The sequence below is a fragment of the Orbicella faveolata genome, unplaced genomic scaffold, assembly GCF_042242905.1.
Source record: "Orbicella faveolata isolate gen_17 unplaced genomic scaffold, um_ofav_v1 contig_1, whole genome shotgun sequence".
NCBI classification, from domain to species: Eukaryota; Metazoa; Cnidaria; class Anthozoa; order Scleractinia; family Merulinidae; genus Orbicella; species Orbicella faveolata.
The window spans coordinates 35,198,963-35,226,500 of NW_028301536.1; the positions used below are offsets into that span (position 1 = coordinate 35,198,963).

General features: G+C 38.1%; 2 protein-coding genes across 3 annotated transcripts in view; one reads left to right on the forward strand and one right to left on the reverse strand.

Annotated features, from left to right (window-relative positions):
- On the forward strand, positions 1–9,564 carry LOC110040849 (uncharacterized). The gene is made up of 16 exons (XM_020746120.2): positions 1–132; positions 210–253; positions 548–611; positions 1,155–1,220; positions 1,677–1,850; positions 3,082–3,221; positions 3,685–3,788; positions 4,522–4,626; positions 4,717–4,784; positions 4,907–4,953; positions 5,474–5,526; positions 5,709–5,792; positions 6,742–6,835; positions 7,153–7,265; positions 7,738–7,797; positions 8,519–9,564. The coding sequence occupies exons 1-16, from the start codon at positions 96–98 to the stop codon at positions 8,625–8,627; spliced, it is 1,362 nt and encodes a 453-aa protein (XP_020601779.2). The 5' UTR covers positions 1–95; the 3' UTR covers positions 8,628–9,564.
- LOC110040838 (neuronal acetylcholine receptor subunit alpha-3-like) overlaps positions 9,159–27,538 on the reverse strand; it is a 20,261-nt gene continuing 1,881 nt past the window's right edge. Inside the window, exons 3-11 of one of the 2 annotated variants that reach the window (XM_089274239.1) lie at positions 25,955–25,999; positions 23,661–23,754; positions 22,231–22,365; positions 15,920–16,071; positions 15,719–15,763; positions 14,828–14,937; positions 14,078–14,158; positions 12,629–12,847; positions 9,159–11,937 (exon numbers count right to left, since the gene is read on the reverse strand). In XM_089274239.1, coding sequence (XP_089130365.1) covers positions 11,121–11,937; positions 12,629–12,847; positions 14,078–14,158; positions 14,828–14,937; positions 15,719–15,763; positions 15,920–16,071; positions 22,231–22,365; positions 23,661–23,712 — 1,611 coding nt within the window. In that variant the 5' untranslated portion in view covers positions 23,713–23,754; positions 25,955–25,999 and the 3' untranslated portion in view covers positions 9,159–11,120. The other variant, XM_089274236.1, reaches the window with a different exon arrangement.

A 27,538-nucleotide genomic window follows, 5' to 3' on the forward strand; every position in this document is an offset into this window, starting at 1 on the left:
TCAGTCGTTTCTGCCTCGTGCTATCACGTCGTGTAAAATAGTACTAACTGAAGCACCGTACTGACAACTCCAACAGTTCAAAAGACTTCGTCAAAATGAACTCTTTCAACAACAAGAGACCGGCTTATATGTGTAAGTAATTTCTCTGTGATTTTTTTTTCAAACAGTCCAATTTATTAAGATTTTGTTATGTTGGTGTTGAACTTTAGATGCCAAAGGTTTTAAGCTTGACAAATTTCTTGGAAATTTACAGGTTTGTGGAGAAAATTTTATTTATAACAGATAACAAGGTGCCCTTAGTTACCCTAAGATATCCTATTAAACAATATTAACCTGTATTTGTCTTAATCATGTAAGTACGTCTTACTCTAGAAAATGTCCCTTTTTAGTAAAGGGATTCATCCTTTGGCTAGTTGTATTTGACACAGAAATAAAGTTATTGTTACCATTACACTGGAGATTAGCACCTTATGGCCCATTAGCTTGAATGCAGACTTAATCTTTACTTACTTAAATATATAGATGTGTTTGTTTTGATTGTGCACAGGGTTATAAAATTGCCACAGGTCAAGTGAGTAAGGAAGAGCTTAGAAATGTATCTGATAGATATGGTAAGTACAGGAGACATAGAGTAGTCCTGCTGTACAACAGAACAAGACTGTCTCATGATTCCTAGCTACAAGTAGCATGTGGCTTATTAGTTTTGCATTTGACTCTGTTGACTGTGTCGACGATGTTATTTTGAGCCAACAAAGTGAGCTAGTAAGGCATTGAACTGAGTTTGCCTTGGACAGTTGAGCAAAGATTGTTTAAGTTACGACCAAGTTAAACTCAAGTCGACGCTGACCAGTATATGTATGTTGTGGGCATGAATGCTTGCATTGTAGGCATAAATGGGGAAAAAGGTGAAAGAAATGCTCAGTTGTTTTTTAGATCTCTTTGAACCAGATCTTGTAGTATATTTCTTGCAGTCTGATAACACAGCTTAAAAAAATGACTAGAAAGTAGCTTAGCTAGACAACTTACATTTACTTTAAATACTATCCAATGTAAAAAAAAAATAAAAATAAAGAAGAATTCAAAACAAAACAATAATTGGCATTCAACTAAATCTTAGGTACATCACTGAGAAAGTTGTTTGTGTTTTACTGTAGGTTCAGATGAAGGTGTAGTGTTTGGATCTCTCATAACAAGTGCATGTGGAAGTTCCAAGAACGAAGGTGCTAGAATTAATAGATTATTTCTATCCTGGCAGTTAGAAAGTCCAGTACTTATTGTGAAGACAGAGATCTTGCAGAAGATGTTTGGAGTAACTATTACCTATATATGCAAAAGAAACAGAAGGATAGGAAATGGAGAGTTCTAAAATTCATGCATTATTAATAATGTATCTCAAGCCCAATTTACCCAGTCACTCTGATCTGGGTTAATGGTTGGAAAGACCTTTTCTGCCTGTAGAATTGGAGTATATATTAAGTGATGCCAATTCTGGCCAAAGGTTATGATGTCAGAAGTGGAACAAAGGCCAATGCTCATCCTGGCTGGTAACAGTCAGTAGAGGAACCAATAAGTTAATAAGAACTTCAATGTAAATTCTATTATATTGCGCAGTTTGTCAGTGAAAGAATCTCCTAAGTCGGAGGGAGTAACCTTGTGTTTTATTCTGTTATTGACAGATGTCAGGAGAGAACCACCAGCAAAGAGAAGGAGGAGAAGAAGGAGAAGAAAGCAAAACAGCAACAAAGAAGATGCTGAAACTTTGGATTCTGCTAGTACAGTTGTGAAGCCAAACTTAAATTCCTCTCCTTTGACCCCTTCTGAACCACTCACTATTCCATCAGCACTGCTAGGTACATGCATAATGTCATTAATTGTCAGCATTCAAATTCTCATCACTTGTGTCTAGATACCCATCTTGTATATATTTTTATTTTTATTTGGTGACCATGCAGTTTCTAATTCTCACAAGTGAAATAACTGTTGTGTTGATAACTCGAGGAGAAATAAGATTCTGATCATTATTTTCCCTGCAAAAAATGCTTAAATCTACAGTGTAAGTTGTATGTTCACCACTTGGGCAGCTGACCTGTGATTATCAAGTGCCACAAGGAATTTATCTTCAGTTGAATATTCATGATCATGCTCATGCTTTTTCAGTCTTCCACAATTTTATAAAGTCATATATAGTATTTGGTTCATACGTTTGTTCAGGCAATGTTTTTTCAATCAGGTGCAGTATGCATATGTCTAACAGAGTGCTAACCTATGGAAGGTGTAAGACCCTATGCTGTACTATTCTATTTATATAAATAGAACAACATAGAGTCTTACTCCTCCCATATGGGATGCTGGCCTAGACAGCTAGTACCGCCTCATATGTAACCCCCATCATTTAATTCATTTGATGAGTACACTTTTATATACCTGTTTGAAGAGGGACAATGCAAGACTGATCAGAAATACTTTGTCCAAGAACTCATCATGCAATACCTCGGTAGGGTGAACCCAGATCACCTGATACTAACCATGATGCAACTGTGCCTCGCATCAAAGACTTAAAAAAAACTATCGTTTACAAGAATTTTCCACTTATATCAGAAATGATTATTAAATTAGTCGTCTCTTTAGATGATTGACTGTTCCATATGTAGCTCACTGTCAAAACTATGTTCAGTAAGTTGTAAATATATTCTTATAAAAGTCCTGCAACTGGTCAGTTATTGTATGTGTAATGATTGTTTGAATCAATTGAAAAATGTTATTTTCAAACTCATTAATAATTCATCAAGTTTAAACAAAGGAATTCATGACTGTGGCAGTGTTTGGATATTTGATCTTAATTAGCATAGATTTTCACGATTTTATTTCTCCATTTTCTCCTTAGCTTTAGTTTTGATTGAGAAGGTATATCAAACACTCAAGACAGCATTTGACCACAGTTCCAAACACCTTGAAGTTAATTAAAAATACTCTGCTGTGTGTCGTTTTTCAACTCTCTTCTTGGTGTTTGGAAATGTGGTCAAACACAGTCTTTTGTGTTTGATATATTACTTAATAAACATGTCTTTTCCCTCTGTCTAGCGTACAAAGACTGTGACTCCTCAGATGACAGTGATCTTAAAGATGACAAAGGTGGAGATTCTTCATCTGAAAGCATGGAGAGTGATGAAAGCACAGAAGAAGATAATATAGATTTTTTTGGACTAAATTCCAAAACGGAGGTTACTAGTAGGGTTTTTGTTTTTGAAATACTAACTACATTATTTTTAATATTAATGTAATGTAAAATGTAAATTTTATTTATAGTGGTCATGCACTTAGCTTTATAAGCGTTAAGCTTAGCTAGTTTACAGTCATGCCACTGAAACAAAGGAAACAAATATTTCAAATAAACATAACACAGTTAAAAATCCCAACTGGCAGGAGGCAGACCAGTTGGCTACAAATGTATTTAGAAAGTGTGACCGAGGATTTGAACTTGGGACTACTGCAAAACAAATCCTGTTAGTGGCAGGATGAAGGCCTTGAACCGAGGACCTCCAGATTACAAAACCAGCACTCTAAACCACTCCGCCATGCTGCCTCTGCTAATAATATATTATTTTTTAATTGACAAAATTGTATTACAGGTCTGTAATTAAAGATATAATTATTGTAAAGTACATTTGTGAACTTCTTTAACAGAACTTGAAATCAGACAAATCAATAAAAACACCTGGTGAAAGTTCAAGCAGAATTCCTTCTTTAATTACAATGCCAGGCCAGAAGCGTAAGGAAAGGCAGTCAAGGTATATTACACATTCCCCAAGCATGCTGTATGATTATTTTTAAAATATTTAATAGGTGTGTTTTTAATAGGTGAGAGTATGTAAAATAGTTGTGTCAAGTAGACCAATTTCGATTAATTAAGATTCAGCCTAAAATGATAGACCTCGGTACAAGGCTCTGGGGAATAACTACAGAGTTTGTGGGGTTTATTCCCCAGAGCCTCGTGCTAAGGTCTATTGTGTTAGGCTGAATTATATCGAAATTGGTCTTTTATTTTTGAGATGTATTTTAGTATTGTGGTTAGTCCTATTAGTTATTAATATGACTTGTTTGTGTTTACAGAGCCTCATCTTGACACTCGGGGCTGGGGTTAGGAGAATTCTTGAAAGTCCTGCAAACCCTCGACTACTTCTTACATTTGCATAACTGCCTCAAATTCTCCCAAACCCCCTTATGTTTAGATGAGGCTTTGAAGACACAGAAAAAGTCCTCTATTGCTAAGGAACCAAGCACATGCACAGTCTGACTGTTTTGATTTTTAAAATGGCCTAGTGGCTGATTCATTAAAATAATATTGAAGGACTTCCTTTTTCATTTTGACACTCCAACCTTGCGCATGACTGTGTAACCCACTAAAACTTGTCTTTCTAAAATGACACAGTAGGCACAATCATTTTAAGCAGGCCACCGGCTGTAAAAGAGTGTTTGAAAAATTATTATTAATAATTTTGGATTCCTCTTGAATCTTTTCAGAGGGCAGCCTTATCAATCAAATCTTCCAGTACAACAGTCAGAGGTCTGGGACTCAACAAAGCTTAAATATAAAGATCAAATCAGCACATTGTCAAGTTATAAATGGTAGGTTACAGAAAATCATCAAAACTAACCTGGATGCAAATTTAAATATCATTTTACACTGATACACTATCTGTGTTTTGCTGTTTTCAGCTGGCAGTGTAAACGTGTAGGTCACCTTCCACAAGATTGCACGGTGAAGACTGGTAACTCCACAATAGGTATGTACTATATAGAAATAATCTTTGAAAGCAAATTTTCTGAAAAGCGTTTTGGGAATCCAATGTTATTTTTTCACGTTGTAAAGGATGCAGCGTGTTTTCTTTTGCTATATTTTTTGTAGAATCAGTGTTTGATGGTGGTCAGTCCAAGGTTCCTCACAATCAACAGGTCTGGTTATATTTAATTCATACACTGTTTTCCTGTTTTCTCCATATCTTGCAACTTTTCATTTGCTTCCCTCTGGTTAGTTTATCTAGTCTTCCTTTTGGATGAGTTGCTTTAGCCTGATTTTATTATATGTGCACACACTTTAAATTTAAGATTAGAGGTCTGTGGCTGCATGATACTTCTTTTGTTTTTTTGTTTTTTTTATCACATCTTCTCTTAGGAGGTTACAAAATAGTGATTTCAAGATGTTTTTTTCATTTCGAGAGAACTTGCCAGGGACTAATCAATGAATAAAATCTTCATGTCTATTACCGGTACATGCCACCCATTTTTTTTCTCTTTACCAGTGAAACAGTTATCTGTGGTCATGGTGTGTCGTGACAGATAGCATCTTAAGGTCACCTGTTAAATTATTTCAAGGTTATTGGATCATTTATTCACTTTTATTGGCATACATGCTTTGCCAACTGTTACACCTCACTCAGATGTTCTGAGTTGCTTGTATCTGTTGTTTTCATAGAGGAATTCTCAAGGATCAGTTTACTCCAGCTCATTAAAAGAATATTACAAAAGGTGGGTGACTAGACCAACCCATAGTCTTGCTAACTGTGTGTTAGTCCTGCCTGCTCTTTATTTTTGATGAAATGGATTTCCTGGCTGCCGAAGCAATACAGCTGGTATCAATACGTCCTGGTTTTACGATACTGATTTGGTATGTGTATGCACACCTAAATCATTTTCTCCCTTCCTTCCAGATGCCAAAAGCTTCGAAAATCGAAAGATGTCAGGTGCAGTGAGTGTGGTGTGAGGTCAAATTTGGCTTACTGTTTTGAGTGTGGGTGAGTAAAGGCTCTTACAAGTGCAGTTAATATACAGTCATGTATAGTCATGTACTTCCTGTAACTGGACACCTTTGGGACTGCTGTCTGTTGCATTCTGCTTAGGAGAGGTGATAATTGTAGGACAAAGACGATGTGTTTGCAAGTACATTATATGTAGCTGGGATCCTCAATTGATTAAGTATCTGCCCGTGGGAGGTGTCCACCTCTGGGAGGTGCCCGTCTGCTGGGGGTGTCTATTCAAGGTAGATGTCCATTTCTAGGTGTCCCTCTACAGGAGGTGTCTCAGATCGAAGGAGTTGTCCATCTGCAGGAGGTATCCATCTGTGGGAAGTGTCCATTGGAAGGAGGTGTCAATTCGTGGGAGGTGTCTGTCTAGGCAGTTTTGGCTGTATATGGAGTGTAATGCTTTTAACATTCTCCTTCTTTTATACTCCACGTCGGTGTTAGTTGAATGTCATTTAAGTTCGTAAATCTGATTCGATTTACGACCTTCGAGTACAGTCTGTGCCAATTGCAAGTGGCAAATAAACACAAGCTGCTAACTTTCTTGGACTTACCACGCCGTTTGACCAGCATTGATATGCGTACTTGTAATTAATTTCGTTCACTTTGACTGAGTCTGACATAGGTCTATGGAAGATAGTCTTGTCTTGAGTACACACAATGGATTCGCACGTGCGTGGACTAATGAACTGTCCTTTTAGTTAAAATTATGACCTCTTTGTATTGCCTGAGAGCTGACTGCTACACGGTGTTTTCCGTATGACAAACCGACTGAACACTTTGCAAGTCAGTTTATGTTTCCGACATTAACCTTTGTCAACTAATGTGGCTTCATTTGCCAGGGCTTTCAACTCCGCTATTGTTTGGTTTGAGGTCACAAGGCACACACTACGTACTAATGATCTAGTCAATCCCTTTCAATTAGGTTTTTTTTGTTTCTCAGATTAGTTTTATGTGATGGTCGTGGACATCTTATTGATCATCTTTTGGAATATCCCAGTCATACGAAGCTTTATTCGTACAAGCTTCAGAGACAGGTAGGAACGTCGTTATACAATATGTTAGAGTTATGCAAGAAATAATCGGTTTTTTTCAGGGTGCATTTCGCGCTTTTAATATAGAAGTTAATTCAAAGTAAAAAAAAATTTGAAATTACGATCGTCTCCTCTTGTCTAGAAAGAACGTATACTTCTAGACAAATATCACACTCTTTAAAAATAAGTCGGTGTGGTAATGATTTTGAAAACGTGAAAGTTTGGGAGAACTCCAAAAAGTTGAGGAAACATCAATTGAAAGCATTCCTCGTTCACCCAAACCTCTATGACTCGATTTCTATTTTCTAAATAATTTTCAGATAAAGTGTTGCAAGTCAACTTGTGAAGTAATGGATACGACCGAGCTGTTAATGTGCTCCTCGTGCCTGGATAGAGCGTTCACCAGTCATTACTCCATGATCAATGCAACCTGGTAAGAAGTCTTCCACGCTTATAAACCTGTACAAATTACTTTTCAACTACCCGAATTGCTTTGGCCAGAAAATGTTCGTAAGGTTAAGAAATAAATATTTTTTGTTCTACTCTTGAATCGCTGAAACAAAAACGCTCTGCTTTTTGCGTTTGGTCAGATAGGTCAAAGCGCGTTTTTTGAGGATTTTTATACAACTGAGTAGTAAATACAAGACCAATTGACCTCTTCGTTAATTAAATAAGCGTAATGCGTTATCCTGGTTTGTCAACTTTATTCAAGGCTGTGAGTTTGACAGTCTTGTTCCTTGTCTTTTAATTTGCTTGCAGGATTCGGGATGACTTGCGCAGAGAAAAAAAAAAGGATTAGAATATTAAGAGAACGACTACTAAACAAACACGGTCTCTAGGAAAGTTTAAATAAGGTTAAATCTTAGGGTCTTCATGGAAATTCTCCCTTTTGTCTGTGATTTCAGGTCTAGGACTGGCTTGAAAGCGATTCCAAACGCCCTGGCTTGCGAGCAACATTTCCATTGGTAAGACTTGCATAATAATGTATTTGAATTTACTGTAAAACAACTTTTTACAGTTTGTGGCGACACGGTGCAATTACTCAACAGCGAGGCTAGGTTTCGAAACCGCTGATAGCAAAGATAAAGCGGGAATTCACCGTCTCCTTTCAGATCTTCAGTTCAACCAACTGAAAATGGTGTTAAAAAATTCAGTTTCAACCAGCTTAGATCAAAACCAGTTACACTTATAAGACTTCAGTTGGCACCTCTGAATTTTCATGCGATCACCTCCAAAAGATTACCAAAAAATTACACCTGTTATTATAACTGACAAGCGTTCGAAAAAACAACCATGAAGACCGCGCATCAGCTTGTGACTTTCAGTTTAAGCCTGGCTCACTCTTATGACATAAGTGTATAGCACATCGATGTAACGACAAGAACAAGAGAGTGAACTAGGCCTAATTCATGGCTATCGGTTTGGACACCTCTCCAAAGTACAGGTACATGTTACTCGTTGACTGAGGGGCGAGAATTGGACGTGAGAATTCAAAGTTGAGGTCATCGGAAACTCAACGCGAATGAAAGTTTGAAGAGACTTCCTTACATTCTGCGGTACAAACATTAATTCGCATTGATCGTTTGATCTTCTCTTCGCCCATTTAGAATCTGATCCTTAGAGGTTGGAAGTGAATGTTGCTAAAAACAAGCTTTTAAAATTTGATACCATCTTCTGTATTTTAAGGCACCGAATGAACTGCTCCAACTCAACAGGAGAGCTCTTGGTAACGAGGGAAAAGCTCGAGAACAGCAGAACGAGGGGCGAAGGACTTCTGAGTGAATTTTATTTTTGAAAAAATTTGTAATAATATTAAAAAAATGAAATACGCTGTGGAGTTGTCTGCTCTTTCTTGCTTCCATGGCACTCGCCAACTCTCAATGTATGTTTTCTTCAACGCGTACGTTGCATGGCTATTTTTGTTAGTTCCAAGATGAAGCGCTTATTGAGCCTAGTTCACACTGGCGACATAACCAGATAGACATAGAGGAAATAAGAAAGACGTCCTGTCGTTATGTTTGCAGTATGAACATTCTGACATAATGACATAATAGCAACATAACACAGCGCATAACAGCATGAACTTAACAGCATAAGGAAAAAACACTGATCTTTTCCGTATTTCGTTATGTCGATGTTCACGTTACCGACATAAGTGATTGTACCCTTATGTCATTTTGTCGCTATGTCGCTAGCGTGAACCAGGCCTTAGCGTTACCTAGATTAAAGTGGCAACAGTAACACTCAGTATTTCAAAGTGATCTCATAGCAAACAGGGTAATTATATCGAGCGAGGCAGTTCAAGGGAAAACTATCCAAACAATGATTCAAATCAACTATTGTTTTTAATTATAATCTTTTGAGCTCTGTGTTACAATCTTATCTGCGTGAATGTCAGCTAATGATATTTGAAATGTCACATTCTATGTTACTAACTCTGCTTTCTGACGTCAGAACAGTAAATAACTTAAACACATGACGAGAATTAAAGAATTAAGCTATATTATATGTGTTTATATTGGCAGCAGTTTGTATTCAGAAGTTCTGATCCGCACAAGCCTTCTTAATCTGTAGAGGGGTTCTTTTGCAAAACGAACTTTACAGTAACTGCCGAATTCCCAAAGGAATTCTGTCGTGTTTTGTTTAATCAGGTTTGAAGGGATGTAGAAAAGTTTCTTCCAAGAAAGGAAGTGTCAGAATAACATTAAAGCAGAAAATGCCAAAAAAAAAAACACACAAACAAAATAAATACCAATAAACCAAATACAAGGACTTAAGAAACATGAAGCACTGTTCTGAAAAAGTCTGATTCTTGACGAATAGGCTCCCCTCACTTCAGAACACTCTTCTTGAGTACACCAAAAAGGAAAATAAATCTTGTCGTTTACTAGCAGCAACACCGTGCAGTTTTCATTTTATTTAACATCTTGGGGGGTAAAACAAAAGCAAAAAAAGCAAACGCGAGCAACGCTGGAGTCTTCTTCAACATTGCTTTTAAACCAAGAGCACTCGCACCATAAGCTTCAACTTGTGTCCATGTACAGGACAAATCTGAACTCTAGACAGTTTACAACGGACCAGCCGTCTTGCCGTTGGGTTTAAAAGGAGTTTTCAGCACTACAAACCAGAAGTGCGTTGTTTTCATATACTCTGCAGATTTTAAAATCACCTTGGGTTTTCTGGACAAATCACTAGGACACGTATAGTTCTGGGTCACTTTTGGACATTCGCTAAGATAAAGTCATATCTACACTTATATATTCGCAAGCTTTTAATTGTCCAGATTTGCTTTTTCTTTAGTGCGGGCAAACCCCGCTAGAATAGGCATTAAATTTCTATAACTGTGCTGGGAGTCTTTTGTTAAACAACCTTTTTGGTATAAATTTCGCTTTGTTTTTGGATAAACCGAATTACGGTTTGGTTAATAACTAATAAAATTGAGTTTTTTTTTAATGTGTATGTCCGAAAAGAACTCAAAGTAAGGTATGTACTCATTAAAGCCAATATCGTGAGAGATATATACTTTTTGCTTTTAAACATGTAAAACAGTATAAGTCAAATTGTGTCACTGACTTTACTGCTCTTTACTGGAATTTCTTTAAATTAAAAGTTTAAACAACTTGTGGTGGTTTTTTTAGTTTATCTTTGTAAACACCAGATTGTCTTGTTCTGCAATGATTTCTTGTCTAAGTTAATTTGAAACCAAGATTGAAATTACACAAGACAAAAGTACAGGACATTAATTAACAGTCTCAACACTTCTAGCCGAAAAATTTGTCGGACCCCTCAGTAAATTCTGAAAGGCTCGATATTAAAATACAATGCTATATGACCTATACCAACAAAATTGCAACCTAACGATTTCGAAACAACATTTGCTAATTAAGTCTTAATTCTCACTATTAATCAGGTTATATCTGCTCTCCTTACACTGGATAATCACTCTATGTCAAATAACTGTAATAGGACTCGGTTCACTCATGGTTTACGTTGTATACAATTCTATCGTTTTTCGTAAATAATTTCGCCGTATAAATCTCCAATACTCTAAATATGGTCGCCCAATTTCTAATATTCCGTTGTGAAGCTGTTTCATTCTTTATGTAATTCTCCAAGGTTTCTTATTCTTCACCAACCACAGAAAACCTTCTCAACCAATGTGACTTTGCCAATAGCATCTCTTAGGCACTCGCAATTTCACTAAAGACATGCAGCCAAGCCTCCTCGCACACAGAGGAAAAATGGGCACCAGTCCCAAACTCTTAGAATACTCTTGGACCCAGTTCATTTACATGGTGGCATAGCTCGGTCGCTGTAAGAAAATCAGCGCTGTCGATATGGCCACAGTTGCAATGAAAAGCAACAGAAAGAACCTGTCTATAACTTTAGCGACTGATTCCCACTCCTCCTTCACTTCTTCTTCTTTTTCCTGTTCTTTTGCTCTTTCAGTGAGCACATTGATACCTTCCAAAAGCTTGTCTTGCGAAGAAGGTACCCTATGTCGGATGTTGTTGTCATTCACAGAGTTAATGAAGTCTCGGGACGTTAGCACCTTATCGCCGACCTTCGGCGCGATGACCAGGACATCCTTTGGACTTCCGTCCAGTTCGAAATTGTTTCCGTTGTGTTCGGGTAACATTGGGCTATACGAGTGGATGTTGGTTGGGTTAAATCTTCGCTGTGGCTTTTCCTTAGGTCGGGTTACACGAAGAATCGGCGCTAAGATATCGATTAGTATAACGCGCACCCACTGTGGAACTTCGGAGCTCGGTCCTGTGGCTTCGTAGATGTTAAGAACGAAACAAGTCGCGATCAGTGCCAGTCCTATTTCCACCATAGAGGCTACGAAGAATTTACCGATCAAGGGAGTGACGTCAGAGGTTGTCGGTGTGTTCTCAGCGATCATAAGCATGAAAACAGTCATGGCTAGCAGTGTGGTGATCACAAGCGTTACTCTCTCTCCCGTGTTAGGCGGTAAAACAAAGGTCAGCAGTGCGAAAGCCGTGATGAGAAAACAGGGAACGATCAGATTGTTGAAGTAGAACAGTACCTTTCTTCTGATGTGTAGTGTGTAAATCACATTCGGATAAGGCTCTGGGCAGCAACTGAGTAGAGAAGCACAAAACAGGCAGTCTAAGAGATTACCCTATTTATATGTAGTACTGATCAATTTAGTGCGTTAAGTATTAAGGCTCGACCGAAGCTTATGTCGGTATACCGCTATGTTTTACCTTCGCCCGGGTCCTCTGGGGCGAGAACATTTTAACTGTATTTTTCTGGGCTGCATCTATTAGCTTACTACAGCACTGTCAGTAAGATGGCTAATTCAGTGAATTAAGTTCCAACATGTTAGGAAGCTTAAAGCAAACCACGATGGCAACGAAAACGTCACCAATAAAAGGTTTAATGAGCAGACCAATAGCTGTGCACGTGCGTTTTAAATCTTTCTACATTTCGTAGCCGCCCTTTGCAGATCAACAACGAGAAATGACCTGAAGTTCTGCGTATTTTGGAGAACTGAGGCCACGACCGCAACTCTTTCATATTTCTCTTGGAATTGATCACTGGCATTACATATTTAGTGTAAGCAAGTTTTTAAGACCGATTGACGTACAGTGCAGATTCAGATAGGTTAAATATAAATCCATTTTTTGTTAGGCGTCGTCCTTGGCAAGGTCCCTGACACCGCATAATAGATGACAAGTCTTGTAGTTTTCTTTTACTTCTTAGACTTAATTCATATTAGTTTCTCATTCATGACTGAGTGATGACTGCGGAGATGGAACCGATCCTCACCTGTACTTAACAATAATTCTTTTGACGGGAGCTTCCACCATTTGAAACTCTCCGCTCTTCATATAAGAGGCCAGATCAACTGACGTGCTAGCGTTTAGTAAGTCCACTCGGAGTCCGTCATATGTCCATGAACCGAAGTGCAGATCACATTTCTGGTCATCAAATGGAAAGAACTTGATATCGATGGCGCAGCGACTCCGCAGAATTGTTGGAGCATACCTGCGAACAAATAAATAACCAATAAGAAAATGCGAAATCACAAAGTTATTCCTACCTTCCTAAGGAATGTACTTGCTGTGGTTTTACAGCCGGGAAAAGCGATACGGTCGCATAAGACACGTATTTGAATTTCTCTAAAATACAATATGTACATAACCAATAATCCCCCAAAAAATGAAACCAGCGATGAAACACTCAATCAGATCTTTTTTTTGTGTCGTGTTGCGTGTCAGTCGAGGCCCGTAATTAAAAATATGTTCCCCCTACTTGACCAAACAAGCTTCGCCAAAAAAGGATTTAATTTATTGATGTGAATCTGATTTCCACTCTCCTCCCCAAATGACAAAAAAAAAATAAATAAATAAATAAATAAAAATAAAAGATATACATTCTGGAAATGCAAAATTTGATAACATGGCAACAGAAAAAACAAACAAAATAAGCAGTTACGCGAGCACTTTCACGTATTCTCTTTCCAAAATTTTCCATTTTTTATCTCAATATTTTGCAGTTCTTGATATTCACCTCTGGAAATTATACTACAAGACCCTAAAACCAGTGAACCTCAGCGCATATTCTATTTGACTTTTTCTCGCAGAATATTCGCCGAGGTTTCAATTTACCATCTCAAACTCATTAATAATTCATCAAGTTTAAACAAAGGAAATCATGACCGTGATGATGTTTAGAGATCTGATCTTAATTAGCATAGATTTTTACGATTTTAATTCTTTGTTTTCTCTTTAGTTTTAGTTTCGATTGAGAAGATATACTCAAGACAGTGTTTCACTACATTTCCAAACACCTCGAAGCTCGTCAAAAATACTCCGCTATGTGTCGCACTTTCAACTCCCTTCTCGGTGTTTGGAAATGTGGTCAAACACTGTCTTTCGTGTTTGATATATTACTTCAGTGTATAGTTGGTCATTATCAGAGGGGTTTTCAACTGAGTGTAATCAAAGTAATCATTCTAGTCAATCACAAAGGACACAAACAATTCAGTGAACCAATCAAAACTAGAAGTAAGTACAGGTAGCTGACGCGAAGCGCGGGAAAACGAGTGCGAACGTTTGGTTCTGGATTTACTTCTGATTGGATGAATAAAGTGGCGCGAGTTTTTTCAGCCAATCGTGTAGCGCAGTTGATGCAAAACCAATTACTTTTCGACACTCAAATGAAAACCACTCTAACACCAAGCTGTCTGACAAACTAAAAGTGCTTTAACCTCACCAGGTGTTAGTACCATCGCTTGAAAGTATTACCCTGGTCTTAAATTGGTCCATGTTACCACTTGTTATTCCAGTATTCGCACTGGAAAAAACAACATCACAAGCGTCAGTGAAACAGTTTCGACGGAGGAAATTCCCAAGACTAAATATGTGATTTATCGACCCTCATATTCTTTCATTAACGCGTTAGTATAAGGATTAGCAAAGGCAAGATACACGATCAGATGTTGATAATTACCACCCCCTTGTTGGGAAAATTTCTTAACCAAAGGCGCTACTTCGCAGCACCTTACTGAGCATGCGTGTGATTGCTACTGCTTATGGTAATGTATGCACTAATGAAAACCAGCTTTTAGTTCCTGGATTTCAATTTGAAAATGTACTACTGGTTTTCTTCACTGCAGATTACCGTTATTGTTTCTTACGTACTCGTTTGTGGCAAACTTTGGGGTTTGTTATGGCCAACAAAGCTAGTTTGAAAAGGAGAAGCTGTTTTATGATTGTTGACAACTAAATTTAAAAAGTTGTTACCAACGACTTCAAGCCTCTTCTCTGCAGAGGCCCTCTTCGTGCGGCATGATTTTCCCGTCGTCTGCAACATTGATTAGGTTGCACCGGGGAATTAATAAAGCTGACCTGTTTCAACAATTGTGACGGACCCTTTTATTTGTTTTCAATAACATCATGTTATAGTCAACCAAACAGCCTTCCTAGGTTTCGTGATCTTGTTATTATAAAGCGATGTACTAACTTGTTATACAACACGATGTCTGGAAGCCAGACAAGTTTAGGATCCACATTGATTGACTTGATTCCACCATAATGAGACGAATTCCAACGTAGAAGATGATTGTTCCATTTCTAAGGCAATACAAATAAAATAAACAGTCAGCCATTCCCGCCCTCTGTGTTTACACTGAAGATGTGTTATCTAGATACGAATGGACAGGCGATTCCCAATTCTGATTTTAAAGCCAAAAATAAGTCACAGCTGGCTTTTCTAACATTCATCAAATACCACCTGGGTTTTATACCGGTCTTCATTGCGGCTAGAGGGATGTATTCACTCCCCCTGGATATGACGTTAGTCTATGGCAGTGTTACCTCCACCCCATATTAAATTCACTCATCATTCATTTATACTTTTTGGAGGAGAGCGGCACTATGAGAGTTAAGTGTCTGGCCTCAAGAACACAACCGCACACAACCCGTAGGTAAGGTGGCTCATCAGGCCGGAGCTTATCCCGGTCTCAGTAGCATGAAGCGACAAGGAGTATTTCTACCCTCCCCCCCCCCCCCACTCCTGGATGGGATGCTAGTCCATCGCAGGGTTACCCCCAGCTTTAAATTCGCCCGCACCCATTTATACACCTGGGTGGAGAGAGGCACTGTGGGAGAAAAGTGTCTTGCCCAAGAACACAACACAATGTCCCGGGCCAGGACTTGAACCCAGACCGCTCGCTTCGTAGTCGAGCGCACCAATCATGAGGCCACTGCGCCTCCCACATATATATTGCACACAACCGTAGCTAACATTAAAAGCGCCGAGCCTCCCAGTACCGCAGAACTTACACAAAATCATCATGACATATATTTTCTCGAAATCCCCAACCACACCCCTAAAATGAAATCAATCACTTACTTGTCTTATCCACACGTTACTAACAAGAACTTGATTCTTTTCATCCTGTAGTAAAAGCATTCCCGGAAGAAGAACAGTAATTAAGAGGTAATAATTAAACTGTATAGGAAATTCCTTTCGGATGACCTGATGCATTGCTATTGGAGGTATATGTAGTAAAAAAAAGTCTCAAAACTCTTTTGGTTCTGGCTGATTACTTACCAGTTCGACAAGCTGAGTATAAGCAATGCCAAAAATAACTTTGATAGCAGCATTCTTGTTCTTCACTGGCCTGACTTCCTTGCTGTAGTTGTCGCTGTGGAAAAGATCGTTCACCAGCCTGAGCTCGTCGTCATCGCTTTTGGTGACTGCGTCTGTCAACAAGAGGTGCCGTGGGTTAGTTCATTTAATAATGGCATATTCAGGCTGAATAATCCTATTAATTCGTCTAATATATCGTGTGACGAACTGCAGAAGTGTTATGCCATAAGATAATATGACTTGACTTGACATGACACAACACGACACGGAAATAGTTCATGTCATGTTACGTCACGGTATGTCATGTCCGCCGTGCCATGTTATATTACGTCATGTCATGTATTGCCGTTTCATCTCATATCATGCCATGCCATATAATATGATGTCATGCCATGCCATGTGATATGCCATTAAGCGACGACCTGCGCTGTAGAGATAGGAACGATAAATACTCATATTCTTTTGAGAAACCACTCCTTATTCTAACTTCAATGGCAACCTTAATCAGTTGTCACCTCTTACTCCCATAAAGGGCGCAGCTTAGGTATATAACACCGAAGTGTTTCAAAATCTGATTTGATCAGAATTGATTTTCTTATAAGCCTTATTAATGCAGTCTGAGATTAGTTCAAACGTCGAGATCCTAACCTTCCGAAGTCATGCTTAGGTTGAAGAGATCCAGTTTAATAGAACCCTAGACATCCCCTCACCTACCCCCCTTTAACCCCCCCCCCCCCCTCCAGAAAAGAAGCGAAAATGGCCGCCACATTAAAAAAGAGAATGAGCCGGCGGCATTGTTGCGTTGCCACGTTATTGCGAAGACAGTGGAATAACAAGCTAAACCACAGTATGCAATTAATAGTGAACTCTCTCTCTCTTCTCGTAAATCCCGCAAATATGTAGCAATTATCTGCAAAAAGGATTCCTATGAATATTTGCAGAGAAAAATAAATAAAATTTCATCATTCTTTTGTGAGGCGCGCGTAAGTTAATATTCCAAATTTCGTTTCGTGGACTTAAAATTGAAACAGAGCAGTAAAGTCTATTTTGTTATTTCTGCACAATGTAAACTTATGGTAATTCTTGTCTTGTGTTTTTATAAAATCGATCAATTTTAATTTGAAAGCGATAAGACATCACCGCTTTTCATTTACTGAAAGTTAATTCAAATTGAAGAAATTGGTGCAAAAAGCTTCGAGACTGTATGGGTGTTAGTGAAAAAGGTAACCTTTTCGCGTCTTTGCTTAAGAGCCAATTAGAAATACGGTTGTTTCGAAGCCAAAATAACTGTCTGGTAATAACAGTAAAATAAGTTTTATGTGTTCAAAAACTCCTTTCCTTCAGTAGTGGTGATAAGATGCTCTGACTCTCTAGCGAACGTATCCATTTACCGCTGAGTGCAGCCAAGTTTACATAATATAATAAAGTTATCAAACGCGGCATTTAAGAAAATGAGAAAAAATGAAAATTTACCTAGGCAACCTTTCGTAACAAAAACAATGTAAATTTGAATGAGTCTCGCCACTATTCAACAGTGGAAGCGAGTGTTCCCAAACCAAGTAACATCAACGGGAGTTTAAACGACAAGAAATTAAAAAGAAAAAGGTAAGCAGAAGGTAACTATAGATTCAGTGGTGTTAAAATTTCTTATCGGCGTAAAAAGAAGAGCTATGAGTAATTCCGTGTTTCTTTTCCAACGAACAAAAAAAATTTCCATTTGGAATTTTAATTCAGCGATGAACTAAGTTTAAGACTGAGAAGCAGCGAGAGTGGTTGACGCGCGGAACGGTATTGATACAGATCTCGACTGAGTAAAGCGATTGAACGATATTATTATGCGTCTGTAAAGACAAAAATAGAAATACTTGGCGAGTAACAACAGGCTTGATTAAAACAACTACACCTCAACTTCATTTACAAAGTAGAAAACACCGTGCTATCAACAATCTGTCCATTGACTCCTAGCTCATGTCTTAGCATAGACAATCATGTTACTTTGTGAGAATACAGGACCGTCGCACAAGCTTACGTACCTATTATTGCTATGATGAAAGCAAAGTTGAAGAACAACTGCAAACCATACCGATACATTTCGCTTGTCCAAAGTGACGATACCCTCGAAAGCTTCAAAGTTAACTTGGCAATCTGTCAAACCGGGCTAGCTTGTTCTTGACAGACGAAAAGCAATTTGTATTTTCGATATTGACCCACTGATTATTAAACCACCGGTTCCGTGGACCTTAATCAGACTTGAAATCGATGCGAATAAATTGGTAACCGCAGGAGTTAATGAGTTACGTCACGTTCTAAAAACACACCATAGAAGCGAGCGCGTGTTAGAGTACAGTGACGCGATGCGTTTGTCCGAAAGGAGTTGTAAAAATAGATTCTGTTGAAGAGACAATGATCTTGTTATGATATTTCTTGCACACTGCTGTGCGAACTTACGCCATACTCCGCAGTGAGTAAGGAATTCATTAAGTATTTATTAGATGATGGTCACTCTGTTTTTTCAATGGAACCAGTCTCTTAATAACTCCTCTTATATCTGGAAGTGAACATGTTGCAACTGACGCACGTTTTTACAGGTTCGTCTTTTTCGGTTATGAGAACTTAACAGAACGTCTTAGATATCGTAATAGAAATTGCTTCTCCGAGGAGCGGGCAAAGAAGTTTAATGTATAATTTGACACATCAGCTTCACAAAATACACTATAAAAATACTCGTGTGAAATGTTGATGGAAGATTCGCTATGTCACTAATGAAATCATTTTACTTGTGTTTACAATTTAAAAGATAGTTAATGAACTAAGGTAAACAGCCATATTGTAAAGAAATAAATTCTGCCCTCTTTGAAAAATTTAGTTTACAAAACAATACGTAAAAGATAGAAAACTGTTCTGTATAATTTACAAGCTTTACAAGCTTGTAGCGACTTTTCAAAGGCAAAACGAATGATCGCTTTCACAATAGTTTGCAAAGACACCATCACGCCTTAGTCTGTACTGTGAAGTCCATAAATGTTTAAGGTTGAAATGAACGTTCAGTAAGACGAGACATTCTAATTTTAATCTATCATATACGCCGTTGCTTAGAAATGAAACACCAAAAAACTGTTTAGTACTGAGGGAGAATTAAGTAGCCAGAATGGAAGAGTGCAATGTGTTAATTCATCGAGAAAAAGAAGACAGGACAAGTACGTCTTGCAAGTCACTAATAAGACTTGGAGCAAAAGAGAGCCAGCTTAATCTCGTTTGAGGCCAAATGATGTCATTTCTAGCGTATTCTCGACTCTTTGTAAAAGATCAAAGCAAACTCTCCTCTACGAGCCACTCGTGCTCTCTTCTTCACGTTTGATCCAGCCTTAAGGCATGTGAAATTTCCAGGATGAACCTTTAAACACTATGTTGGTGCACAAGGAAGAACAAGCGAGGTCTTTTACATTCTCGACCCCAGAACCTTCGCTTTCTTGACAGTGTGCGAAGGCTCTTGTTCTCAACGTCGGTCATGCACAAACGAAAAAGGGCTCTGGGGTCGAAAATGCGTCTTCATAGCAACTTAAATAAATGCGCATGCGCCATTGCACACCTTTTGTTCTACCACAAAGAAGGGCAAACGGGCTACTTTTCACCTATATATCTGTGACTTATAAGACAATAGCTATGTGGTCAGTAGAGAAATCCAGAAACGTAGCTATCCGTCCTAACCAGTGAGCGAGCCATAATGATGGTTAATGGGTGGTTAAGTGAGGAAGCGAGCGAGTGTATAGTAGGTGTCGTACAACTCCCACGGTCCTCAATATTCTGCGACATTCTACGGTGTTTAATGACCCACTTATCTTTGGCACAGGGATTGACAAAATAAAGGAGTAGCTGTAGAAATATTTCAATTAAAGAATAGCAAGTACAAAATAGCAACTTAATTGACTCTGAAGGTGATTTCTGCTCAGGTTGTCGAAATCCATCGACGACGACGGCAACGAGAACGTCATCAAACAAAAGGTTTAATGAGCAGAACAAAAGCTGTGTACGTGCGTTATAAATCTTTGTACATTTCTTTGCCGTCCTCTACAAAACAAGAACGTAAAATGACCAAGTTCTGCGTAGTCTGAGGAACGCGAACGACGACGACTAATTTTTCGCATTTTCATTTGGAATTGAATGCTGTCATTGCATATTTAGCCTGAGCACGTTTTTAGAGCCATTGGCGTACTGAACAGATCTAGACAATTGCAAATTTCGCTGGTAAAATATAAATTCATTTTTGACTAGGCGTCATCCTCGGCTTCGGCGTCGTCCTTGCTTAAGCTCCCTTGTGCAACAGCACAACAACTACCCTCACCCGGACGATCACACTATACGAATCAAACTAGCAATTTTGTATTACATGTCAGAGTACATCTGCCACACGAAATCACGAGTGAGTTATTTTGGCAAAGGGGGCCAAAAACCACATTAGAAGATATAGGGTGCTTACCATTTAGCCAAAATATCCGGAAATTTCGGTTGAAATTTAAATGGAACAGTAATTTCCCGGGAAATCCGTTCGAAAATTGTAGACTGCCTCATGAGGTGGTCCTCTTTTTCCGTTCGAAACGGAACAGCGGGAATTTCCTTACCATTTGCTACATTTTCAAGTTTCCAGTCTCTACGAGCAAAACAATGATGGGAAATCGAATTGTAAATGGTAAGCGCTCTGATTTCGTTCGGGTGGTTTGCTGATTTTTTTGAAAAACCCTTATCATTATTCAACGACGAACCGGTTTATTCTGACAAACTGACAAGTGGTAAGCACCCATGGTATCACTTAATTCGAAAGTAGATGACGATTATATAGAGAAATGTGGATACTTTAAATTTCGACAGTGAAGACTTCTGATGGCCATAAGAATATTATTTAGTAATTAACTTAATTGAATGCTAATTAATTATATGCGCTTTACTGGTATTTGTGTAAAATTAAAAAGTGTTATTTTCGAGATTTTGGACTTTCCTTGTCGTCCCTCAAATTCAGCCTTAGTATGACAACTGGAGATCGAAATTAGCATGAAATACTATTTACTTATTTATTAGTCAAAAAGCCAGGTATAAATAAGGACAAAATCCAGAAATTCTTTTACATTTCACCTCTTGGGTGATAATCATTTTTCACACAAGGAACTGGAAGATAACCGCAAAAGGAACCCTCTGCACTGAATCTGATTATAGAAAGAAGAAAGCAATGCAAAAAAATAAATAACATCTTGTAAGAACAAAGTGATTCAAATTTCTGAACAAACATTATTGCATTAGGAAAAAAAAAAAACGTTTGTTTTGTGTCATTATTGGTCCAAAGAGCAGAAAAGCAAGAGGAATATATTTTTACAAGCATTGACGTCTTCGAATCTGATCCATCGGTTGTTGTCTTTTGCAGTGCGTTACGGCTTTAAAAACAAAATATGTTTTCATTCATACCTCGTTTTACTTAGTAACACTTCAAGATTTTGCATGACTGGACTAAAAAAGTAGAAAATAGTCATGTGTTCTTCGGATAAAAGTACAAGAGATCGAGGCGTTACTATAATTTTCTACTATCACATTCAACGCACATGTTAACAGCTGTACTTCAAGCGAGATATCAAATGGGTATACCTTGTGGTTTAGAGTTGTTTATATTGTGTCTTTGTAACAAAGTAAATACCTTGTTAACAATTTTTTCCCGGCCAAGTATTCCTTCTCAGTTATTTACGGGCCGTTAGTCAATAAAATCCTCGATATTTAAAGACTCAGTCGATAACATACTTTTCTTTGAAAATCAGCTGAAACGAAGGTCTCATAACAAGGAACATGACGTTTTATTGCTATTATTAATGGTTGAAGGTTGTTGTTAGAGATAAGCTTTCTAGAAATCCCGGGGTTAACTGGGTTTTAGGAATCGACTGAAGATAAATTCCAACACGGGAAGTTTTGAGCTCTGTTATAACTTGAAGTTTCAGTTGTTAAAGTTGCGCGGACAATGCTATGGATTCACTCATTGCGAAATCTCGTAAAACTCACATATACGACATTTTTCCCATAGGAAGCTGACATTTCATTAAACATTCATTACGTTTAATAAACACATGAGTCGTGTGTAGGCTTGCTAAGGGGAAAAAAGTTCATATGTTAAAGCTTTCCGACTCAGTTTGTAATTCACGGTAACCTCAGTGGATGAAGTCGTCAGGTTAGAACTTAAAACTAAAATGGAGAGCAAATTAAAATGTAACAAACTGCTAAACAATACAGTTTCGTACCCAATGTGTCGTTGTAAGCCGGTGCCTTCGATGGAGTCGTCGCCAATTCCTTTGGTCGTTGAATGACTGATGTTGACATCGTGTTGTTTATACCATCTACACTTTCACTGTTGGTTACGAGACCATATCCTTTGCCTTGCATACCAAGCCACATTATAGTAATGAGGAAATGCGACAGGGAGACGCCGTGAAAACCACGACGAACTCCTTCCAGTGTCATTGTTAAGTCGTGAATACAGCCCTCGGCGTGTTTTCCAATAGAACTGATTAATGATAGAGTAGGGGAACTGGGTGTATCGGAAGTATCGCACCTGTTTTGTTAAAGCACTTGGCGCGCAAAGATGTGACTGTGTTGACAGCAACTTGAGAATGCTTGTGATTGCTGGTTGATTACTGATTACACCAATCACGCAGGATCTTATTTATTGATCTAGTTAATGCTATTATTTATCACTTTTGAGGTGATTGACAAATGGATAACGCTCGCCAAAAGACGACCATGAACTGCGAGAGGCGAAGTAAACAAAAAAACAAGTTAAACTAAATTCAAGTGAAAACAATCCAAAGCAGAAAATAAATGGTCGGTTATCGTTGCTTGTTGATTAGCTCAAACGATATCATTTTATGTATCGGTTCTATTCGACATTATCCCGCCATGAATAATTTCAGATTTGTGTTTTTTCCAATGCGTCGAAGGTGGAAAAGTCTGGAATCAAACGTATCTCAGTTATTATCATAAACTCGGCATGGAGCCCAACACGGATGTTTATCAAGATAACGCCGCTCGAGTCATGAGAATTTTTCTTAAAGGAAGCACCTAGGAATACGTTTCATTTTATCACAATAGCGTTTAAAGTTTGTTCTCGAACAGACCACAGTATCTGGCTAATTCACTGGGTCATAAATCATGACATTATTTTTGATTTGCATTTGGAGTTTTCAGCCTACACGTTTACAAAGTCGTAAAAGTTAAGCTAAAACCTAAAGCCGTTCAATTTCAATTCTTTTCATATTAAACACCCTGCCAACGAGAATACCAGTTTTCAATTTCTCGAGGCAACCGTAAAACGTTTAAGCTGCGCTGTTGAGGTGATAAAGCGTTATAGTAATACATATCTTATGTTATCTTGCAAGACTGAAGATTGAATTCAAAACAATGTATGCTGTATTTTGTACTTAAAGGCAATTGCATCCACACGGCATCAATTGAAGCCTCTTGTAATCCACTGTATTGTTCGACGCACGGTTGAAACGAGAATTTTGTTTGAAATAGACGGCTTCGCATGCTCATAGCGCTTAATTGTTAATAGCGAAAAATTATTTTTCCGATTCCCCGACGCGAGGCCTGCATTCACGACGTCTACACAAACACTGGAGACAGCAAAGCGACTTTAAAGAACAAACGGTTCATTGGAAGCAAAAATGAATACCTGCATGAAATGCCAACGTTATAATGCATGCGAGAGACAGGAAGCCCGCCATTTTCTTCCCGGAGGCGTTCTCTTGTACGCTGGGTTTAGTCACCTGTTTTGCAGAGAGAAATGAATAATTAAATAGACGTGTGGTACGATATTGACAAAATTCACAATACCTCCTAGTTTGGTTAATTTGAATACAGACCATGATTTGAAATCAGCCGGATACACAAAACAGCGACGAAAATTAGCAGGTTTTCTGAAAAGAGTTATCGTGCTATCGATGTTGCACAAATGCAATTATACAGTATATGACATAGCGCTCATATTTGCGCTACAGATTTTTTAAAAGCGAAGAGCTCTCTTTTTAACGGTACGAGTCTTCGCCACAAAGGTGTTAAGAAAGGATTATTCAGAAGAAATTTACAAACGCCCTCTTACTTCAAACTTTTTATTGTTACTCGCGGTCTCGAGGGAGGAATACATGATTGTAAACCGGACGAAGTTTTTTCTTTTGTCTTGTCAACACACGACCACGCTTATTTCAGTACAAAAATCCTTACACATAAACATTGCTCAAATCAAACGCCCCCTTGAAATTTTCCAGTCATACATACAAGATAACAAATGACATTTGATATGGAGAGCTTTGAACATAATAACTTCGCAGAGCTCAAAATATCTCTCATTAACTGTGTTTGTTTTGGTGTTTTATATTAGTTTTGATTGATTTTTTAACATCTCGCTCAGCAGTGGTTAGCTGGCCAGAAAACAAACCTTTTTGAAATTAGCAATTGCTCCATGGCTATAAAACGTTCTATCGTAAAAGTATACAACAACAAAAAAATACATTCTCCGATCAAGACGAAGTTTTTACCCTCCATGTTTGGTTGTATGCCAATTAGGGTTACAATGGGGGTATTCTGATCAAAACGAGGCTAGCATTTTGGCTTAATTCAGACCAGTGTGAAACAATATTCTGAAAGCCAATTATTTGGGCATCGAAAATTGTTTCAAACAAATATCTTCCTAAAATTTTGTTTTTCACAAGGGAATTGCACATATGGGCTACATTAGAATAGAAATTGAAAACTTTCAAATTAACGACAAAAATAAAATCGGAAGTGAGAATTTAATTTGGTCTTGACAAGTGTTGGTGTGAGCCTGGATCTTTGCCGATATAGCTGCATGGTGAAAGGCTTTGTTACTTTTGTCTTATAGCTAATTATGTCTCCTTCATCGATCACAGATCTGAAACATAAACATTATCCGTGCTTCAGAGTTTTAGAGCGAGGATGCAAAGTTCATGTTGCCCAGCCTTCTCGGGTTGAGTTATTTCCGTCTGAAACATAAAATCCTTATTTTACTAAACTTATTTATTTCACTGTCTAATTAGGCTTGTTTTACCCACAGTTAATTCTTTCATCCTGAATTGACAGACTAAATATCGTTTTATTTGCGTAATTTTAATTGGCTGTGTATATTCCACCAAGAGGCCAAGAGGCATAATTCAGTCTTGTGGATAAACTTGAACAAGGTGTTTTTTGCCTCTGTTTATACACATCTTTCCACTGAGTAAAGACAGGCCACAAAACCGGTCATATGTCTATAAGAAACTTTTATTTTGTATTTAACAACGACCTTTAACACAAAAGTGAACATCGTCGTAGAAATGATCATGATGGCGGCTAGTCCTTACCATAAAGCGTTAGACAAATAAATGGATTGGACGCCTAAACGGATTATACATTAGGCCCTATTATACAAAACATGCAGCCGCAATGTCTGAAGTCTCAATTATAGTTCAAAATGCCTCTTTTGCTCTTCCAAGTTTGTCATGGTATGTTAACAATAGTCTTTTTCTGATGTACCGAATTAAAGAACAAGAAAGAATGATCTTTTTTCACGATTTCCGGGAAAAAGGAGTGTTTTCCATTCAACCAGAAATTCCAAAAGTAACGAAACGGAGGCATACTGTACGGGAAATTCAAATAGATTTTCGCACGATTTGCGCCTGCTTTGAAAGCTCCGAAATTTTAGATTGAATGGAAAGCGCCCTATTTCTTTCGTTATCATATAAACGCCCTAGCCCTATAATAATTACAGCAAAAGCCACAAAATGATATTTTTGGAAGTGCGGATCTTTTTTATTACGTGTTCATCGACCACAAAACCAGATACTATTTGTAGGTTCTACGGCCTAAGTGGGTTTTTTCGAAACTTGGAGGTTGAGATAAGCATAGCTACACACACGGTCAGGGGGAAAGTTAACGTTAGTGTTCAAGTCGAAAAGCTAGTGCTATACTTACCAAAATCTCAGCGTTGATCACTAATCAATTATGACTTAATCACTCCTTCAAAATGAAAAAAAATAGCTGCTTTAGACAGGAAGTCAAATACATCAATTGGTCTGACCTCTATCTATGTGGCTGTAATTCTAGTGTGGGTGCACTGTCACCCTTTGACGTCATAGATTTTGAAACGTTGCTCGCCTAGAGACCTCTGGGAAATATTTTCCTCGTTAGAACTCATGTGAACTCAAGTTAGCCAATGAGAGCTCGCGCTGTTCGGGAAACATTCCGGCTCTAGACCCTATTCATAAATGGCTGCCACTTTAAAATTCTTTTGTATGCATTTAAATTAGCCCAACTAAACTCGTTTGAGAGTAAAAATTCTTTTGAATTATCAACTTAAAAACGAAGTTAGTTGGGCTAATTTTAATACTTACAAAAGAATTTATTGGCAGCCATTTATTAATAGGGTCTATATAGCAATGATAATTACCAAGAGAGGTTTCCAGTGGCTGCATTTGGAAAAAGTAACACTAAATCACCAAATGTGGCCTTTGCACGACTCGGCCACATGATACAAATCGACCATATGCAAGGTAGCAATTTATGCAGTGGGGCATCAAGAACAAAGCAACTCGCATCAGTTCAGCTTGACTTTCCTTTGTTTGCCTGTCCCACTGCGTGACTTGTGGCCCAGCATGGTTGATTTGTACGATGTGATCGGTCGTGCCAAGGTACTACTACGGTGAAATTCTAAAAATAGAGCCAGGCACAAGGGCTCTTAGTCATACATTTTAGTAATCAGATAGTTCATGAAGCAGATTACACAGCTGGTGAGGGGCGGGTTTGTGTTCGTATTTATTATTCAGTCAATTATATATTGTAATGGCTCTTTTTAAATCTGCTGATAAATTGATGCGTTTCTGGTAACGCGCGCGCGTAAGGTAATCATTTATCTACGTTTCTCGCTTCGCTTTGGTGAAAATTTAACTGAAACTGTTTTCCAAACATGAAGGTAAAAATATTTCTACTCAACAACAACAACAAAAAAAAACTGTTTATTTTGTGGAATGAATTGCAATTCGCTGAATTAATTCGTATGCGGTCCTTCTTCGCGGTCCGTATTGCAAAATTCGGACTGCTGAGGGAGCCAATCAGAATTTTCCTTTTACATGTAATCGCGGACCAGTTCAGCCATGTAATAAATCTCATTAGTAGAATTCTAGTAGTATACTAATGCAAATGCTGTTATCTGATTGGCTGAGCCATTGCACAACATCAGCCATTAGTGTGCAGTGGCTTGGTGTGGTCGACAAAATTGCAACGTTTCCTCGTTTTTCCGAAGTCTTGAAAGAACATTTAGAAATAAATGGATAATTAATTTACCGAGAAGACTAAAAGGAGGACATTTACGGTTTCTTGAATTAAACAAGCTCGAAATTTTTGAAAGCTGAAACTGATAAGATAAGTGCGTGTTCACAACTGCAAATGTCAAGGGACAATTCAGTCCGCGCCAATTCTCTAAACCGTTAAGTTTAATACTAAGACCAGAAATAATTGGAATCATCATTTAAAGTAAATCTCAGTTAGAATTCTACCAAA